Source organism: Oryx dammah, unplaced genomic scaffold (genome assembly GCF_014754425.2).
Source record: "Oryx dammah isolate SB20612 unplaced genomic scaffold, SCBI_Odam_1.1 HiC_scaffold_8, whole genome shotgun sequence".
NCBI classification, from domain to species: Eukaryota; Metazoa; Chordata; class Mammalia; order Artiodactyla; family Bovidae; genus Oryx; species Oryx dammah.
In genome coordinates this window covers 18242358-18263491 of record NW_024070192.1, presented here as the reverse complement: position 1 = coordinate 18263491, position 21134 = coordinate 18242358, and the positions used below count along the sequence as shown (strand labels likewise).

The 21134-nt window shown below is 35.6% G+C and overlaps 1 protein-coding gene across 12 annotated transcripts in view; it reads right to left on the bottom strand.

Moving 5' to 3' along the window:
- GPATCH8 (G-patch domain containing 8) overlaps positions 1–21134 on the bottom strand; it is a 94091-nt gene that overhangs the window by 51244 nt on the left and 21713 nt on the right. For 6 of the 12 annotated variants that reach the window (XM_040245137.1, XM_040245143.1, XM_040245144.1 and 3 more), the window contains 2 exons: positions 15993–16010; positions 13571–13643 (listed from right to left, as the gene is read on the bottom strand). The exons of 2 other annotated variants lie outside the window; for them this stretch is intronic. Coding sequence is in view for 1 of the 10 variants with exons in the window: in XM_040245133.1 (XP_040101067.1) it covers positions 13571–13643 (73 nt within the window). In the remaining 9 variants the exon portion in view is untranslated. Of the gene's footprint in view, positions 1–13570; positions 14642–15992; positions 21115–21134 lie in introns of those variants that run through there. 4 more of the 12 variants (XM_040245133.1, XM_040245136.1, XM_040245139.1 and 1 more) reach the window with 3 other exon arrangements.

Sequence of the window (21134 nt, the reverse complement as noted above, 5' to 3'; positions counted from 1 at the left end):
GAGACATTATCTCCACTTTCAGGATTGGCATGTAGATCAAAATAGATAACAAATAGAAGATTCTTTGTAAACCCTAACATTTCACTATGATGCTGCTAAACACTTGTCTTAAGGCCTCAGAAAATTAAAAAATCAATTTGTTTTTTCATTTCCAAAACTGGCATTTTAAAATATCTTAAAATTAAAAATACTCTAAGAAGTTGTGATAGATTCTAATGTTCTACCAGCAACCTGGTGATAATGAAACAGTTCTATTTACTGAAGGAGAAAATTATCATCTACCCACAAATCCTTCCCATATTATCATTTCATGAGTGACTACTGAGTTTGAAAAGGTTACACAAATAGTAAATCTAAGCCAAAAGAATGAAGTATACTTTAGCAAGACTTTCTACAAATTGAAACAGATCACCTAAGAAATTTATCAGGTACAAACAATTTTCTTAGGTAAATTAAGCCTAAACAAAACAGAAAAACTTAAACACTGTCAAAATGCTTACTATCTTACTATTACTGTCACCTGAGAAATACACTAAAACCTATGTATGTGTACTGAATAGTAAGTTATTAATCCACTGTATGCCAAATTTGTAATAGATGAAGTCTGCATGGAATGTAGAAGTAAATTGAGAAAGTCAAATAAATTGAAATTACTGAAAAATCTCCCTTATTTCCTCTGGCATCTCTTCTAAAAAACCCACAGATCCTAGGTTATCCATAGAAATTTTCTTTCCCAGTTCTAAAGTCTATGATTCCACACAACTTTGAAGGTATTTTTGTCTCCTCTTTTCAAATATTGGCTAACCAGTGAAATTTTATATTTTCAACTGTTTCCACCTGATTGGACTACTCTAATTACAATGACATCATGATGATTACATACTAATTTATATATTGGTATATTTTATATACTAATTTTATATACTGATAATTTTAAGTTTCTCAGACATGCCACTCTTGAAGAAGTAAGAGAAACCAGTTTCCATTCAAACCAGTTTCATTTTAATCATGCAAACTAATCTAGGGCACAAAGTCCATTAATAATAATGTAGGAAACAGTGTAAATCAGGATAAAGATAAGATTATAAGAAAAACAGCATTATACTAAATCAGACTAAAAATCACTGTAAGAACCAACTGTCTACCCCTACTTGCCACAGTGAAGGTAACATTCTTAGACGCTTATTTTATTCATATTACCTAAAGCAAATTACTTGGGGAGTTTATTTAAAATGTAATTTCCTGAACCCCACTGCAGGCCTGCTGAGTTGTACTGGTTGGGAATTTACATCTTTAACAAGCACCCACAGTGATTCTGCTGCTCACTAAAGCTTGAGAATCACCAGTCTAATGGTAAAAGTACTAGAGCAGATCATGAGCAACGCTGGACTGGAAGAAACACAAGCTGGAATCAAGATTGCTGGGAGAAATATCAATAACCTCAGATATGCAGATGACACCACCCTTAAGGCAGAAAGTGAAGAGGAACTGAAAAGCCTCTTGATGAAAGTGAAAGTGGAGAGTGAAAAAGTTGGCCTAAAGCTCAACATTCAGAAAACGAAGATCATGGCATCTGGTCTCATCACTTCATGGGAAATAGATGGGGAAACAGTAGAAACAGTGTCAGACTTTTTTTGGGCTCCAAAATCACTGCAGATGGTGATTGCAGCCATGAAATTAAGACGCTTACTCCTTGGAAGAAAAGTTATGACCAACCTAGATGGTATATTCAAAAGCAGAGACATTACTTTGCCGACTAAAGTCTGTCTAGTCAAGGCTATGGTTTTTCCTGTGGTCATGTATGGATGTGAGAGTTGGACTGTGAAGAAGGCTGAGCGCCGAAGAATTGATGCTTTTGAACTGTGGTGTTGGAGAAGACTCCTGAGGGTCCCTTGGACTGCAAGGAGATCCAACCAGTCCATTCTGAAGGAGATCAGCCCTGGGATTTCTTTGGAAGGAATGATGCTAAAGCTGAAACTCCAGTACTCTGGCCACCTCATGCGAAGAGTTGACTCATTGGAAAAGACTCTGATGCTGGGAGGGATTGGGGGCAGGAGGAGAAGGGGACAACAGAGGATGAGATGGCTGGATGGCATCACGGACTCGATGGATGTGAGTCTGAGTGAACTCCGGGAGATGATGCTGGACAGGGAGGCCTGGCGTGCTGCGATTCATGGGGTCGCAAAGAGTCAGACATGACTGAACGACTGAACTGAACTGAACTGAACTAGAGTAGAGGTCAGAAGATTTATGTTACAAACACTGCTATTATCCTCAGCAGTTTGACCATGGATAGACACTTAAGTTTCTCAATGTATTTAAAGTGGCATTATCTCCCACCCTACTATTTGAGAGGAATATGAGATAAGATACAGGTATAAAGCTTATATGCCATCATGTTTAATTCCCCAAACAGTTCTGAAATCTTTTAAAGATGAGCATACTGAGGAAAGGTCACACCACTAACCGATCGCAGAGCTTGAATTTAAACCCAGGTCAAATTTCAAATGAGGTCATAAAGTAGTAACCTATGAATCAAATACAGGCCTTGCATATGTTTGTTTATCTCAGTTAAACTTTGAGCCAACATTTATCAATTACTAAGTTTCACCAGAATATCTGGATTTCTGGTTTTGTTTTTTAAATTCAGGTCTGGCAACACATCAGACTATATTCCTACACAGTAACAATGAGCAGGAGCTAGCTGAGTGGCAATTATTCCTCTCCAGATATGGCACAACTCACATTACTTCCTACTTGCTGTCTCAAGTTCAGTGGGCTTCAACTGTGTATGTTACCACCTGACCCCAACAGGCATTGGAGCTTCCAAGTCCTACTCTTGAGACTGTCCTCTGCTCTTTCCTTCTAAGCTCCAGCTAGATTTTCTCTGTGGTTACAGAGTTATCTACGTCACAGATTCCAAAAGACTCAGTAAGATAGAAAAGGCTAAATTTAGAACTAATAAACCACATTTATACACGTAAGATAATATTATTTTGTCCCCTTTTCTAAATGTACAATCCATTACTTCAAATTTTGGTAGCCATTTTTAATAAATATTTTCGTTTTTAGCTTTTTTATCAAAATATATTTCTCACAAATCATACTTTTAAACTTTGTGTTCTTATCATGATTATATCTGGTCCTACTTTTAAATACCAGTGGTTCTTATGGAAAAATGTGATGACTCCATGTATCAACTAACTAACAAGTATAGCTGGGCAGATGCTAATACAGTTGTTTGCTTCCTTACTCTCACAATGAGATCTTTCACTTATTAAATCCTTTAAGAAATAAGTTAAAATTCTAAGTTATGTTTTTCAATTCTCTATTAAGCCCCCACTGTACCTTTAAATTCACAATTACAGTATTATACTGCACTAGATTTATTTGTTACACTTGTGTCTATATTAGACATAAGCCTCCAGAGACAAGAGCTACATCTTATTCATTCCTTAACTCTTAAGACTTAGTATAGATCTGGCACATTCTACAGATTCAGTATATGCAGAATAAAAAAAAATATTGAAAATCAACAACAGAAAACACATAAATGCCTAGTAATTGTTATCACTTAGGAGTCTATAGTCTAACAAGAGTTAAGTAAGTAAGTAAGTGAAGTCGCTCAGTAGTGTCTGACTCTTTGCGACCCCATGGACTGTAGCCTATCAGGCTTCTCCGTCCATGGGATTCTCCAGGCAAGGATATCCTTCTCCAGGGGATCATCTCCTTCTATAGGGGATGTTCCCGACCCAGGGATCAAACCCGGGTCTCCCGCACTGGAGGCAGATGCTTTAACCTCTGAGCCACCAGAGAAGATGGTTCAGAGGTTCAGAGGAAGATGGCTCACGAGAGTTAAGAGACACATAAATACAAATTATTCAAGGTAGAATGTTAAAAACACCACAAGAGAAATATAAAGTGTAAGAAAAAATAAAGGAGGAAATTATAGTATGAGACAAGAAATTACAGTATTCTCTTTACCCTTGGAGATCAATTATCTATCACTCCTAAAAATGTGGCCAAGGTTCTTACTACTCAATCTAGCCTCAAGTTTCCAGTTAATTTACATAAATTTATATTTATCATCAAGAACATAAATGACCACTTCACGTGCTCTAAGAAGAAGTATCACATTCAAAGCTACCTACGGTTTTTTCAATCAGAGTAACTATTGTACATTTCTGTTATGCAGTACTTATTTCTCACCACCATCACATTTCTCCAGAAGACAGAAGTAAGCCACCACACAGCATTTAAGTACATTATAGATAGCATACTGATTAAAAGCATAGGTTTTTGGCAACATGATTCTACTACCTATGTGCTGTAAGATTTGGGGCAAAGAATTGCTTAAAATGTCAATCTCCTCATCCGTAAAAAAGGAGTAACTACCCCAGAGAGGACTTAAATTAAACTATACATGTGCAAACACTTTGTAAACACTTAAACGCTAGCTATTATAAAGGATTAACACTAAACCCAGTGAACAAAGGTGCATGAATCAACTGCATATTATACTTCATAGTTGATTTATCATCCTTCATAACTACACTTTCCTTTCCAGTTCCACTGCTATCATTTTATTCTATGCCCTTATCAACTAATACCTAGACAACTTTCTAAATGGTTTTACATCTTCACCTTCAGTCATACTTTGGCGAGATTCGTACTTAACTTCTACCACCAATGTGCTAATTGGTATAATGGAACATTGTGGAACCCTAAACCTACATTTCTTCATTTGTAAAGTGAATTTCTGATTAAATTAGCTTCAATATTTCTATCTGCTAGATAAGTCTATACCTCTCTTCTAATAAAAAACTGCCTTTGGTTTACAAAATAAAGTCCCAAATTGGAGCAGCCTTCTACATTCAGTGTGGTAGTTAGTTAGCAGCATGGATTTTGCAGTCAGAAAGACCAAGGTTTGAATTTTGATATTGTCATTTACTGATGGTTTATTCTTGAGCAACTTGCTCAACTTCTTTAAGCCTCACTTTTTCCTCTGCAAAGCTGGAATAATATAGTCTTGCTTTAAGAATTATATGTGTTAAACAGACAAGACAATGGGAGAAGCTGCTATATGGGGACAGGGAACTTAACCCAGTGCTCTGTAAACTAGGGGTTTACAGAGGGGTGGGATGAGGTAGGGAGTGAGAGGAGATTCAGGAGGGAGGGGACATACATGGACTTGTGGCTGATTTATGCTGTTGTATGGCAGAAGCCAACATAACATTGTAAAGCAATTATCCTCCAATTAAAAAATTTTTTTTAATAATTAAATGAGGTTTTAGTTAAGATAATACTAGATTTGTGCCTATCTGAACCAATTTCCCGTTACTGCTTTCTAGTTATGGTTTCTTAACTGCTCTTGGACACCCAGAACACTGCTTCAACCAAATAATTATGGTTTTTTTCTATCCTTTTATATGTCAAAGTTCATTTTAAAAATATATATTTTGGTAAGTTCTTCTGCTTTTAAAGTGTGACATTCACTGCCGAATGGACATTTTCTGCTCTAGCCAGCCACACCTACTCTTCGCCAACTGTAATAACCTTGTATACATCAGTGTCTCTTTCTTTGGTAATACCTACTCCTCCCTCCTTAAGACTTCATTGTGAGGTCTTCCCTAGTCATTTATTCTTAGAGTTTACTCTTAAGGTTTCTTCTACTTATCTCCTAAAATAAATGGCAAACTTATGAGAGTAAGGGTAGTATCTCACAATGTATCTCTTTATTATGGTCTCTTGAACACAAGTATTTAATAGAAGTGCAACTATTTTAATGTAATTCTTCACCAGTGAGTGCTTCATTTAAAGTAATCTACCTTGAGAATGTCCAAACTGCTTCTGTAACTGGTCTACTCTTTTCTTAGTAAAAAAGTATCTGATCTAAATTAGAAAAATTTGCTACTTCCTTTCTAATTATTTTGCATGAATTTGATATATATTTAATGTCTTCTGATTAAATAACACCTTAACATATATTTAACGTCTGTCTTTAAATGCAACAATCTCTATACTGAGAAACAAGCAGTCTATATAGCATCTGAGTTCATTATTTCCCCTTCTCATCTCCCCCAATCCCTTTTCATTTCTCAGTTCAGTTCACTCAGTCGTGTCTGACTCTTTGCGACCCCATGAATCACAGCATGCCAGGCCTCCCTGTCTGTCTATGACCAACTCCCGGAGTTCACTCAGCCTCATGTACATCGAGTCAGTGATGCCATCCAGCCATCTCATCCTCTGTCATCCCCTTCTCCTCCTGCCCCCAATCCCTCCCAGCATCAGAGTCTTTTCCAATGAGTCAATTCTTCGCATGAGGTGGCCAAAGTACTGGAGTTTTAGCTTCAGCATCAGTTCTTTCAATGAACACCCAGGACTGATCTCCTTTAGGATGGACTGGTTGGATCTCCTTGCAGTCCAAGGGATTCTCAAGAGTCTTCTCCAACACCACAGTTCAAAAGCATCAATTCTTTGGTGCTCAGCTTTCTTCACAGCCCAACTCTCACATCCATACATGACCACTGGAAAAACCATAGCCTTGACTAGATGGACCTTTGTTGGCAAAGTAATGTCTCTGCTTTTTAATATGCTCTCTAGGTTGGTCATAACTCTAGCTCTAAAATCTAGACTTTTTAACTATTAGACTGTCAATTCTAATTTTATTTACTAACTGGATTCAACTCATTTGTTTATATTAACTAAATTTCATTAAGATAGAGGTTATATATAATCTGTATCTTACTAAATTTGATACCTGAATTACTAAAATTATGCTTACCTTTGGAAATGCATAAAGACTGCACAGCTCATTTAATTACCAAGGAACAAAGATCATTATAGCTACCAGGCTCCTTCAGCTAGACCAGTAACAAGTATAACTAAGCCTTTCTGACAATCCATACTGACATGCAGAATGTTTAGATTCTAGATTTGGCACATAATCCATGAAAACAAATTTCAAAGGGAAACTAAGGAAGAAGGACAATAAATCAGCTTTTTAAAAATATCCTATCCAGAACATTTATCTATGTCTTCATAGTATTAAAGAAAACCTATTTTTCCCCAGCCAAAGAATGATTTTTCTTAGAAGTTAGTGTGGTTTTAAAAATCAACATTCTAACTTAACAATAAAGTCCAAATTTTAACACTACATATTTCTACTGTATGAAATTCAAATCTAGTTTTTCTTTAGTCATAAAATGTATTAATATAAGCACTGTTGGAGCTTAGCTAATGCAGGGTTTACCCAACTATATTTACCATTTGTTTGCTGGCTGAAACTAGAGTGGGAGGAGGGATACATACATAAAACCAAAGAAACACTAAAGAAACCAACTCTACTCTGCTTGGATTCTGTCTACTCTGAGTCTTTTTCAAAACAATTTTCTTTCTACATTTTTTAGTAGTAATAGTATATCATATCAAATTTTAAAAGGATACAGTAAAAAGCAACTCACTTTCCCTTCACAGTCTGCCTTAACAATGATTTTTCTCTACACAGTCAAGCAAACAAGAAACAAATATATGCACAAACCCCACAGAATGTACCCTTTTAATGTTTCACAGTGAAATGCTTCAGTTCATCTCTCTTGACATATTTTCCAGCCAACGATTTCATACAATAAAATTTTTATGCTTCAATCTCAAAAATCTAATTCAACATTTTTAAGAAAAAGATATGTGAGAAACCTAGAGATATAATACATTTCATATACAACTTGTAGGACTTTGGGAAAGCTGCTTAAGTATCAACAAAAGCTATTGACAGGTTACAACAGAGAAAGCAACTGTTAAGAACCATAGTAATTATTTGGTAATTAGGAAGAAATGAATACTTTATATCTTAATTTTTTTAAAATCAATAAACAGGCAGCTATGTTTTAGAAGCTGGTTAGCTGCTGGGTTGATGTATATTCCATTTAAAATAATGGAAAATGGAAACACACAGTTTTATGTGCCACTAAGAAATTTTAAAAGCTGCCATTATAACTTTAATGCCAGTAATAAGGTACATCTAATTTTACCTTTATTAAAATATGAAAAAATGTCTTAGGATCAAGGAAATATGGTAGACTATTTCCAATCTTTTATCACAGTGATATAATGAGTAACTTCAATCATACATTATTTTGTGCATTTCATGAATAAGTTAAAGATAGAAACAGAATTGTTGGATCTAAGGATACATGCATTTTAATCTTTAAGTAATTCAAATTGTTCTCTATAGTGGTTTTATCTGTTCACAGTCTCACTGGCTATAATGTAAGAACCTATTTTCCCCAAATCTGACCAGGCTAGTCTTTTTCAAAGCCTTTTCCAAGCCAACAAGTAAAAAATGATATCTTACAGTTTAATATGCATTATCTCTAATATGAGAAGAAATGAGAATATTTTCATATGTCTAAAGATCATCTGCAATACTTTTCTGTAAACAGTATTCATAGCACTTCCCCCTTTCTATTTAGGTTACAAGTATTTCACATACCAATAAATACATAAAGAAATCTGTCCTCTGTCTACAGTGAGATATTACAGATATTTCCCCCAGTTTGTTTAGTTGTTCTTCTTTTACTTTACTATGATGAAATATAGTCAAATTTATCCTTCTTTTAAGGATTTCTGGGTTTAGAGTTGAACTTAAAAAAGTTTTCCTTATTATAAGATTATCTTTAATAATTATCCTATTGTTCATCTTAATGATTTTATTTTTTACATTTAATTATTTTAGTCATCTGTAATATGTTTTGGGGTAAGGTACAACAGTGGAGATCCAACGTCTTTTTTTAGGTTACTATACAGTTGTCCCAACCCCACTGCTTAGTGACTAAGGGTCTTTTAGATGTAACTATGAGCTCAGAACTGAAACAAACAGCAAAATTAGGGACTTAGGACCCTAAAACATACATAGCATTAAAAGCACAGAACTGGGAGTCAAATATCTAGCACATATTCAGTTCAGTTCAGTTCAGTCGCTCAGTCATGTCTGACTCTTTGCAACCCCATCGACTAACACACCAAGCTTCCCTGTCCATCATCAACTCCCGGAGCTTGCTCAAACCCATGTCCATAGAGTTGGTGATGCCATTCAACTAGTAAGAGCACATATTAGTATCTTAGCTACTACTGTTACAAATGCTGGGAAATAGAGAGTAGCAAGATAGAGGCTTCTCTGTGATTTTTATGATATTTAGGTTTTTGATGAAACCTAAAGTTTAACTCAAATTCAGTTAAAATATCTAAACATACACCATACAATTGAGGTGTTAATAACAATTAGCATTTATATAGTGTTTTACAGTTTACATAAAGTAACTTCACTTAATTACTTTACCCTCATAATCACTGCAAGAATATAGGCACAGATTTTAATCCTCATTTATTGCTGAAACAATTCAACTTGTCCCTTTCCTTAAAGTAAGTGGCAGAGCCAAATTCAAACCTAAATCCTAAGTTTCTAAATGCTGCTCACACTGCTTCATACCCTATACCAAGTGCTTCTAAACAAAAATTAAAAGAGAATCCCTGCCCTCAAGGAACTTAAAGCAATTTGTCAATTAAGTATTCAACTGATCACATATTAAAAAATATAAACACGGTCCCTGGCCTCAAAACCTTCAAAAGTGTACCGTAAGTTTAAACAGCAAGACTTAAAGGACTGGAAAATAAACCTGAAGAGCAGGAACAATCTTATTTACTTTGCCCATGACTTATATTATTTACAGCTGGTATAACTAGAATACATTATTATCTCATAGCTGAGCTAATGCTGGTTGACCGTTACTGACTGAACCCTCTAAATATGGAATATGAAATATATCATACCTCTTCATTTGTCTCAGGGGAGGAACTTTTGTTTGTGACCAAAAAATCAGCCAAATCATCAAACAGCTCTTAGACAATATAACAAAGAAAGTTTAGGAATCACTTCTGGGCTACATCTACTTACCTATTTCATAGAAAAATAAAGATTTTGAGCTACATTCCATTCCATTTCAAAGCTGCCAGAAGGTCATAAAACAATTTCAAGAACCAAATCCAATTCAACAGCCACAAAATATAACTATCACTTGCTGTTGTTTATTCCAAATTAAACATACCCTCTGTCTCCATTAAAAAAAAAACAACAACACAACCGTTCATAATATTTCTCATCAGCAGGCCGTTCTTTATTGTTGTTTCCTTCAGGTATCTTGACAACCTTTTCTACAAGTCTTTCATTTTTTTTACTACTAACAATCACTTATCTGCCACACATAAATTTTAACTTTTGAATATTTTAAGAAACACTGTGATGTGTGCTAAATCGCTTCAGTCGTGTCCAACTGTGCAACCCCATGGACTGAAGCCCTCCAGGCTCCTCTGTCCATGGGATTCTCCAGGCAAGAAAACTGGTGTGGGTTGCCATTCCCTTCTCTAGGGGATCTTCCCGAAAGGGATAGAACTGGCGTCTCTTATGTCTGACCTGCATTGGCAGGCAGGTTCTTTTACTACTAGCACTACTGCTGCTGTTGCTAAGTCGCTTCAGTCTGACTCTGTGCGACCCCATAGACGGCAGCCCACCAGGCTCCCCCGTCCCTGAGATTCTCCAGGCAAAAACACTGCAGTGGGTTGCCATTTCCTTCTCCAATGCATGAAAGTGAAGACGCTCAGTCGTATCGGACTCTTAGCGACCCCAGGGACTGCAGCCCACCAGGTTCCTCCATCCATGGGATTTTCCAGGCAAGAATACTGGAGTGGGTTGCCATTGCCTTCTCCAAGCACCACTAGGGAAGCCCTAATAAATATTAGGGGAGAACAAAAGGTAAATAAGGGAAATTCAAGTGCAAAATTCAACCCACCTAACAAAGTTGAATTTTCTATCATGCCACAAAGAATTCTGTTTCAGAGTTAGCATGCCCTATTCTCCAACCTATCCAGTGACAAGTTATATACACTGCAGCCCCAAAGACTAGCACTCTGTAAAGTCTCACAGGGCTTACAATAATTTTTAAATGTTAACAAAATCTCAAAAAGATCAGGCTTAAATTCAGTGGATGACTGCATGTTAAAAAATTTTAGAGCCTAAAATCTAACAAAAGTTGACAATGAACAAGTAAATACAAAGAACTTACAAAGCCATGAATCTAGAAATTATTTGCAGTGATTAGCCTATGCAGTAGTAAGAAGGCATTATGATTTTCTGCAGAGCAACAGGGCTTTCTTCAGTGGTTATTTGTAGCAAAGGTTTGGTACAATAAAAAAAATTTGTCATGAATTATCTAAATATGTCATAAATGTGGCTATATTCTAGTCAAACTATGTGGGTATTACAGAAAGAGCAATGTAAGAGAAATCAGCTCAATGCCTGTATAATGTTGAATGTGACACTAAAAAAATAAAAGAGCCATTTCCAAGACAATTAAAAGTCACCCCTTAATGATGGCAGGAGAATAAAGTCCCATTCTTTTTGAAGGGTAGAGACTGTACTAGCCATTCAAGACACATGGGCTTTGAACAACAATGTGAATTTAGTAAACACTACTGAAATGTACACTTAAAAATGGTTAAGATGGCAATTTTATGTTATGTGGGCTTTGCCACAATTGGAAAAAAAAAAGGGACGGGCTTCAAATTTCTCTTTTATTTTAAATAAATAATGGATTGATGAGTTATTGAGTGCTTATTACATGCCAATCACCACAGAGATGAATGTGAAATGTGGATAAAATCTGATTTCTCTTTTCAAGGAGTTCAAAGTTTAAAGACACCCAAGTTTGAAAGTATTCTTAAAATGAAACAATAATTTTCCATCACCCAAAAACAGTTAAGTACCCATTTACCTAATCTTTTTTTAAATTTCATTTTATTTTTAATTGGAGGATAATTACTCTACAATATTGTGATGGTTTCTGCCATACACCAACATGAATCAGCCATAGGTATATATACGTCCCCCCTTCCTAAACCGCCCTCCTACTTCCCTCCCCATCCCACCTCTTTAGACCATCACAGAGCACCTTTCTTAAACTCGCTTGCTATATCTCTCTCACTCTTTTTCTCTGCCAGTTTTAGTTGCACTTTGAAGTCTCCGATGCTTACAATGGAAAACTGTAGGATTCAAACAGATTTGCTAGCCACCTATGTAATGTCCCCAAATTCTACTCCCCTCTGTACCTGAAAAAAAACAGTAACAATCAACAATGCTCCTGGGAATCTCTCAATAGGAAGAGAGGTTTCAAATAGTAGGGGAAAAGATCAAATAAAATCTTCAGACCTTATTCTGAACTATCACCTCCATTCAACCCAACCCAACATTTAACTGTGCAAACCACTGGGACTGAACCTATCAAGAAGTCACTTCTACTTTAGTCCTGATGACCCTTTCTCTTTTCTGGTCTTTTACAAAATCTATCATCTATGCCATACAAATTGCTCTCAGTTGTTGACTATTCTTTATACTGTGTACAATGAGTTCTTGCAAGTTTAGTGGTGATCAAATCTTTCTACCTCCCCCAAAGGATAGGTTAATGCTTAGTAATAAATATTCATTTGAAGTACATTTTTGAGCATTTCTCATGTCACCACTGAATATAATTTGTGGATGTATACTTTAAAAAGCAAAGGTTTTAAAGACTGAAACATCCTGTTTCATGCCCCGGCCTATTGTACCCCTTAATACAGTCACTTGAACTGATTAGACTGCCCACTCATATTATGGAAATTCATTTCCCAAATTCAAAAAATTAGTCAACAGTAGTGCACCTCTCCCCAAATATCCCTTTATACAATGAGACCCTTCATGACCAAATGTAGAAGTGCAATGATTTCCATCATTTCTGAGGTACTGTTCACATCTGCAGAGAGCAGCCGCCCTTGAATAGGAGGGAGCTAATACATAAATGGAGTTGGTTGACTGGTTTTCAACTAGTAAGAACTCAGAAGCAGAAATGTTAGCAGTGTTTGTTATCCAAATGATTAGTGCAGTTAAAAAAAAAAATACATGCAATGTAAACTTTAAACCATACATTTCCTAGCGACTGACCTGAACTTGAGAAATGGCCTCTCAGAGAACCCTAGGAAATCTGTTTCAATTTTATGTTTCATATAGGTTAATTATTCTACTACTGCATGGATTCTGATTAGAGACAAAGAACCAGGGCAATCACCAGCTTCAGGAAGAATTCAGGAGGGCAAAAATTAAACTCTGCTGTTGAAATTAATCCTCTTAAAAATACAGCAGCCACAATACATCACTAAGTGATACAAAGAAAGTACATTCTGATACTACGTATTTCATTTACTTTACCCACCCATCACTTCCAGCAAAAGAAATTTAAAACAGACTGAGCCATACACAGTATGTTTCCTGAAAGTATTCACGACACAGCAGCTTACTCTTGCAAATTATTAGCTTAATAGTGATTTCAAATACAGTTATAGGAAAAACAGACTACTCTAGGGGATAAAAGGCAGGGGGGGAAAGCCCAAACACTTTTTAAAGAAAGACAAAAAATATATTCAGGCATAAGATCTGCATCAGAAACATTTTTTCTTTCTTTTTTCTTGGTATATTTAAAAAACTTACCCTGAAGAGATTTTCCCAATCCCTGGCCCAGCTTCCACCCATGTTTCTGGAGTAAGCGATGTCCAATATTATCCTGACAGACAGAACAGAGAGACAAACCAAAAATATTCCAATAATATATTCTTCCCTTCCTAGTGATATATAACAGGTGATGAACAAGAGATAATTCTACATATATGCATGCAAAAAAGGTGCTAATAGGGGAGATGTGCCCAATAAGGGGGCATTAATGTAAAAAGAAATACTGGCTAGTATTTTATACAGGAAGAACAAAGAGGTAAGGGTCCTTTCTGATGGTGTGTTGGGCAATTTTTATACACAACACTTTTAAAAAGAGAAAAAAGGGAAGGGGAAAGGGGGAAGAATACACTTATGAAGTTTAAAACTAACATTAAAAAGCATAAAGTCAAAGTACTTATACAATCATATCCACCACCTAGACAGCACCACTTTAAGAGCTTTTTTTTTTTTAAAAAAAAAAAAAGAAAATCTACATTGTGTTTAGTTATTTTGCTTATGTGTCAGGCTTTCATGATACAAAGTAAGTTGTAAGTGTAAGACTGCCCCACCACTAGAAATGAAAACACAATCAGAGCAAAATCCAGGCTAGACTTGATTGGTTTTTTAATACATATATATAAAATATAAATATTTAACTAGCATGCAGCCAATATTAAACTGAAAAAACAGTGAGGTTAGTAAAACGAGAAATTAAATTGATTAAACAGAAAAATAAAATGAGCTCAAGCACAGACTGAGTGATGCATTTCAACATGTAATCTAACAAAAATGCTAAAATGTTAGAATGAAACAGGCCTAGCAATAAGTTAACAGTAAAGAACCATTAGTGCATGTAGGGGAAAAAAACCAATACACATAATGTCTCATCTTCCTAGGAGCACAGTGCAAGAGATCCTTTAATGTAAATCACATGTAAAGACACTAGAACAACAATTAAATGTCAGCTTTTGCGTAAGGTTTCAAGATCTTAGAAACCTCTGCAGACCTTTGTCCAAGTCTTTGTTTTTTACAAATAGAGAGAACACTAAAATAATCATTTAACTGTATCTGATAAAATGATGTTACTTATCAAAAGGAAAACATTTAAAAATTGTAAACAAAAAGTATTCTGTATGCATTAAAATGTAATTTATAATATTAATTGGGTATCACCACTTGAAAATAATCTCATATTTCCTAAAATCAAATTATGAAGTCAACTAAACCATAAATCTCTGAATTAAAAACAAACATCTCATATTAAATTGATTTTTATCTTCCAGCTACATATTCAATGGTAACATGCTCTGGAATTATAGAAAAAAATATGTTACTATTATATTCTCTGAGAGTAAGTTACAAGAAGAAGGTTGCTGCTGCTGCTGCTAAGTCGCTTCAGTCGTGTCCGACTCTGTGCGACCCCACAGACGGCAGCCCGCCAGGCTCCCCCGTCCCTGGGATTCTCCAGGCAAGAACACTGGAGTGGGCTGCCATTTCCTTCTCCAATGCATGAAAGTGAAAAGGGAAAGTGAAGCTGCTCAGTCGTGTCCGACTCTTAGTGACCCCATGGACTGCAGCCCACCAGGCTCCTCCATCCATGGGATTTTCCAGACAAGAGTACTGGAGTGGGGTGTCATTGCCTTCTCCGAAGAAGAAGGTTAGGTCTCTTCAATGCTTTGTTTAAAAAAAAAAAAGGTCAACTTCCTTCTATCAGTTTATGACAGGATGCCAACTAGAAAACTGGACTGAGCAGCTTATTACTTTATTGATTAGAGGAACAAAGATCAGGATACTTGAAAAAATGGGGCAAATGATAATGAAAACTGTTTCTGTAACAAAACATGCAATTATTTTAAACATACATATACACAGTTATTACTGTACATAAAAGGTCACTAGAGATTATTTTTTTGCTAGGAATTGAGAGAATGAGAAAATGCTATGGATATATGTAATCCCAGTACTGAATGCCTGACTATTTATAAATAACTTTATTGTAAAAAAAAAATAAAAAAAGTTTTAAGTCTTAACACAACTAATGTTAGCAGAAAATGAAGATAAAGAGGTCTTTATAGTACTACTGTGGAAATACACTTACCTGCACATAAAATCCTTGTTTTATAATTCCTACAACTAAATTAACTACAGAAAGGACAAGGATAGCAGAATGACTCTAAGATAATGTAGCTGAATAAAGTATTGTTTAATCTCTTAATAGGCTAATTTTAGGGTATTAAAACCATGCTGACAAAAATTGTTGTCCCTTTTTTTAAATTAAGAAAACTCTATCTTTTGGCTAAGTGGAGATGAGACATTATGCTGACCGTGTTATATTATGAATGCACTAAAATAAACAGACAGATGAAGCAGTATGCTATTTCCAAAAGCAGTGCAAGTGGAGTGAAAGCATTTCCATACGAACCTGGCTTTAAAAACTGGGCTGTCAAAAGAACAGTTAAATGTAACACAAAGTAAGAAACTGTCCAATCACTAATGGTCGTTTTTTTTTTTTTTGTCTTGTTTTCAATTCACTGCTTGCAATTAATGTATTTATTAAAGAAGAGTGAAAGCATAAGTAAATTCACGAGTCAAGACCAGCTGAAAGATTCAAGAGCAGCGTGTTGTGACTGACAACAGTGAAAGGAAAAGCAAATGTTAAAGGGAGAGGGAGAAAAAAGAAAAATTTAGGGTTATACACATTAGCATCACTTTTACAAAACCACTCAAGATGGCTGTCACCTTCTCAACAAAAGCTATTGATACAAAATGGCAGTGGTACTTCTCTTCTAAATCTTTAAATGAAAACTGTTCTTTAATTAAATCTACTTCCCTGGTGGCTCAGACAGTAAAGCGTCTGCCTACAATGCGGGAGGCCCTGGTTTAATCCCTGGGTTGGGAAGATCTCCTGGAGAAGGAAATGGCAACTCACTCCAGTATTCTTGCCTGGAAAATCCCAAGGACGGAGGAACCTGGTAGGCTATAGTCCATGGGTTCGCAGAGAGTCGGACACGACTGAGTGACTTCACTTTCTTTCACTTTCCCCAAGTATGAACAGGGAATGAAATGTCAGGGGTTATGTATTAATATTATTAACATGCCACTCTATGTCCTTGCAATTATAACAAAAAGCAACAAAAATAACAGGCATATCTCCCAGAAAGTCTTCCCCTCACCAACCTCTTAGATTAAGTGAATGACTATTACAGAAAATCTGAGCTTTTCCTATCATTTCAGACTATCTGTTTTTGAAGAAAAAATGGCAGTTCTGGGACTCTGCAGAAAGGACTAGTATTCACTATGGTTCCTTTTCCTACCAAAAGAAAAAAGTTTTATAAAGACTGGTGAAAAATCCAATAGGCTTAAGGATGATGGGTAACACAAGAAAGGCACGTCAAAATACCTCATAACAAAGTATTAATAGAACAAAGCAGACTTGTCTAATCTGAAGTGATCAAACTGTTCACTGAACTCTCACTGTGAAAGAGCAAGGAATTAATTCAGTGGCCAACTGGTGATAATCATTACTCTCTCTGGTTAGGGTGTCAATCATTCCTATAAATGTCATTTATAACAGTAAACTGCAGTAATGTGTAGCCTCAACCGGTAATCTAGACATAACAAGGGCAATGAGCACTATTTAACTCCTGAAATAACAGTTTATTATTTTGGTTACTACAAAAGTGACTAAAAAAACTTCATTTTTTATTTTTAAGCAAAATAAATAATTTGAAGTTTAGTTATAATCTTAAAGAACTGAAAATAAATATTTTTTTTAACACAGGCTGGTTTGTGACTGACAAAGGGGCATGTACAGTGATAGGCTGTTTATAATTTAAATACACATGGAAGAAATGCAGGGAAATACTAATTTTAAACAATTAATAAAGGAACTAACTTTGCCCAAGGGAGGTAGGCAAAAGGGTGGTTTTCCAGATCAGTCATAAAGAGTTCCCACAACCTATTTGTTATTGTTGTTTGGCCGTGCCAAACAGCCAGTAGGGTGTCAGTACCCTGATGAGGGATTGAACCTGGGTTCTTGGCAGTTAAAGTGCAGAGGTCCTAACCACTGAATTGCCAGGGAATTCCTCCCATGACCTATTTATTACTCTCTGTCCTTAAGACTCCAAAAATGGTGGCAATGCGGCATTTTATTTGGTTAGGAATGAAGTTCTTAATTCTGGTTAAACTATGAAGCTGAGCTAAAAACTCAAAATTTTTTCATCTAGATTACCTAAATTGGCCTTTATGGTTTTTCTATTTCTAAACTTAAATGTAAATTAAACTGCTATATTTTAATCCTCTGTACTAAATGTGCAAGAAAGGAGGATATAATTTTTAAATGGGAACATCAATAATAGCAAGAAATGTGTATTAGAAACAACCACCAATATGCTAAAAACACAATACCAGCAATAACACAAAAACAAAAAACCATCTCATTATTGTTTCAGCCATTCCTCAACAATTTTATTAATTAAATACCAAGTAGAAAACTTTCCCAGGAACTTCTCTCTGCTCCCTAAAGCTGTATACCATCAAAGAAACAATAACCATTTGGGAAACAGCCCCACCAACCTGTATAATGGGAGTCTGCCAAACCCCACCCATCTGTATAATAGGAGTCTGCCAAAATACAGACTAAAATTCACTTCATTGTGTGGGGCTGATTCTAAGTTTTTTAATAATGGGAAATAGAATACCAAGTCTCAAGAGAAAACTGTACTACAATTATGGCAGTGACTAGATGAATACTAATTCCACACTGAATTTTCTTTTAGTTGACAGCCACATTCAATTTACACCATTTAGCTCATTTTCAACAGTGACAAAAATGGCAAATCTCTTGAGTGGATTGTAAGCTTTGCTGATTGTGTATTAAAGACTCTATAAGCAAAAACCAAGTGCTACTAGGTGAACCCATGCAAACAACAAGTTGTAAAAATTCCCCAACAAAAAAAATCTATAGCTCACTACAGATGACACAATGAAGACTAGAGAGAAAAGCCATATAGTAATGCTACACCATTCAGCTCCAAGAAGCACATTATTTATAGTGCAGTCCACATATGGTCACTGCTAAATATCAAATCAGCAGTCTTATAGAGTTACAGTTTGGAACTAGTGGAGTCCACAGATCTAAACAGATATGCAACATGACAAAACCCACTTATACATATACTTCTAAGTCCTTAGATATGCAAAGTAAACATCAGCAACTGGAATTTGAAAACTTATATTAATTTTTTTAAACTTGCTCAGTCAACCTGACAACTATAAAGACAGAATTCTAATCAGTCAGGTAGAACAAAGACCAAGTACTGGCTGACGGGCAGTTTCACTTCCAACTGCAACAATGACAACATATTTTAAGTCTATGGTGCAGGGATTTTGCCTTTTGTACAGCTTATGATCACTCTCCCATCTGATTTCTCATCTTTCTATGGTAAAGATCACAAAGAACCATATACCTTAAGTCTGATCAACCAATTTTTGGATGTATGGTGGAATCCTAGACTGGGTTATGGTTTTAAGATTTTTGGTTTTTAAACGCTTTATTTTTTGGTATAAAGTGGAGATCATAATCATAGGTGGGACCTAAAAATCTCATAAAGTAGCTACATTAAAACATAAATTTTAAAAAGTTTTTTGTAATAAGAACAAAATGTTAATACTTCCCACCTTCTCTTTAATTCAGAATTAACAATCTGGCAATTCTTTAATAATTTTCTTGGAACAGTGTTTTATTATTGACCAGAAACTTCACTGAAAGATATCTGGTTAGTTGAAATAAACCAGAGAAAATAAAAATTTATACCAAAGATAATGAAGTATTTCATTAACGCTGGATTTTGATGTATTTTCAACATTTCCGGATTGAAACTGAAATACCTGTATCATCTCAGGAACAAATCTAAGCTTCAGCAGTTTATCAAAATCATAATGTATTATCACATCTTTGTATCTCATCTCCCATCTTGCTGGTGTGCAACACATTTACCCTATTATAAAACAAAAAGACCTTAATCCTATACTCACAATAACCCTTCACACAGGCATATTCTTGGCACAAACCTGTGCAGAGACTTCCTCGGTTACCAGCTGCTGCAGATTACCTTTGTTTGAAAAAAAAAAATGACTAGACCTTTAGCTCCTGCAATGATCTGTAGACTCCCAAAGCTGCATATTTCCAGCCACTTTTGAGTTGCATGCTGTAGCAAAACAGTCAGCACCTCTCAATAGATATTGCTGCAGAGAAAGATTTTAATTCAGCAGAGACTCTTTCTGTGTGTTAGAAGCAACTGCTATTTCCCCCTAAGAAGAAGATAGCTCAATAGCTAAACAAGATAGCCAGCCAGCCAGACATGTAACTAATATACACTTACTTGGTGGGCATTCCTAAGGTGATAGGGCTCTTGGAGGTTACTACACTATCTATTTTTATGCCAATCATTTTAGGACTTTCTTTTAAAACTTTAAATTTACCCCCAAATGATTGGGGAACAGAAATAAAATCTCTCTCTTTTTGCCCCACTTCTATCTAACACCACGTTGGCTATGAAGCACCTTACTATTACTACCTAAACTACCACATCACAAATAATGCATGTTTTAACGTGTTTCCTGAGTAAATTTTCATTAGAAGTACAATTTACTACTATACATCTCTGAACATATACTTATTCATAAAAAATTAAACATCCAGTCCGAGGATACTTGCTATTTTTAGTGGAGAAGATAATACTATTTAATAAATAAGGCATATATCAATTCCACTCCTACTCACTGAGATTACTCAGTCCGACTGCCTTATGATAGTGTTCTTTCTATGACATATGCTGGGAAAATTCCTGGACACTGTGAGAGGAAAAAGAGCACTAGTCCCACATGCCGAAGGAATGAACTCTCCAAAAACCTTCAAATACAGTCCTAAAAGAAGGCTTTTAAAATGTTAAGTATCATTTAATTTCGTGCTTTTATTAAAACTTTCTTGAGTAAAGTAATAATGAATACTAGGCCACAAATTTAGTCCAGCTAAATTTCCTGCTACTGTTGAGTCAGAGTACCCACTGAATTATAGCTTGTATAATATTAATCAACCTTGTACCTTACAGAATATGGCACCTGGGCCTTTCTTTTGACAGCTATCTATTCTTAAACTTTGACCGAAAGAAACATTTAAATGATATGGAAAAATTATTTTCCAAGTATAAAATACTGACCTAGCTAGCCCATAGATTTCACTGTAAAACGCCACCTTGTGATAATTCCCAAGACGATAGTAAAATAAGACAAAAACTTCAAAGATTTTTTAACTCATCAAAGTGGGCCTGGCATTTCATCCTTAAGTCAAAACACAAGACTGGGCTTTCAGCACAGCATCAGATGTGAATTCTCCCTCTGCAGCATTATCACATGCGTCACCAATTACTGCCATGCCTAAGTCTAGCGTCATGCCAGCACATTAAGACAGAAGGTACTATATGCAGTGTTCACTGGACCAGAAGAACAGAAATAAGAAGGGGAGGTGGGGAGAAAGAAACCCTAGAGAAGAAATTAAAAAAAG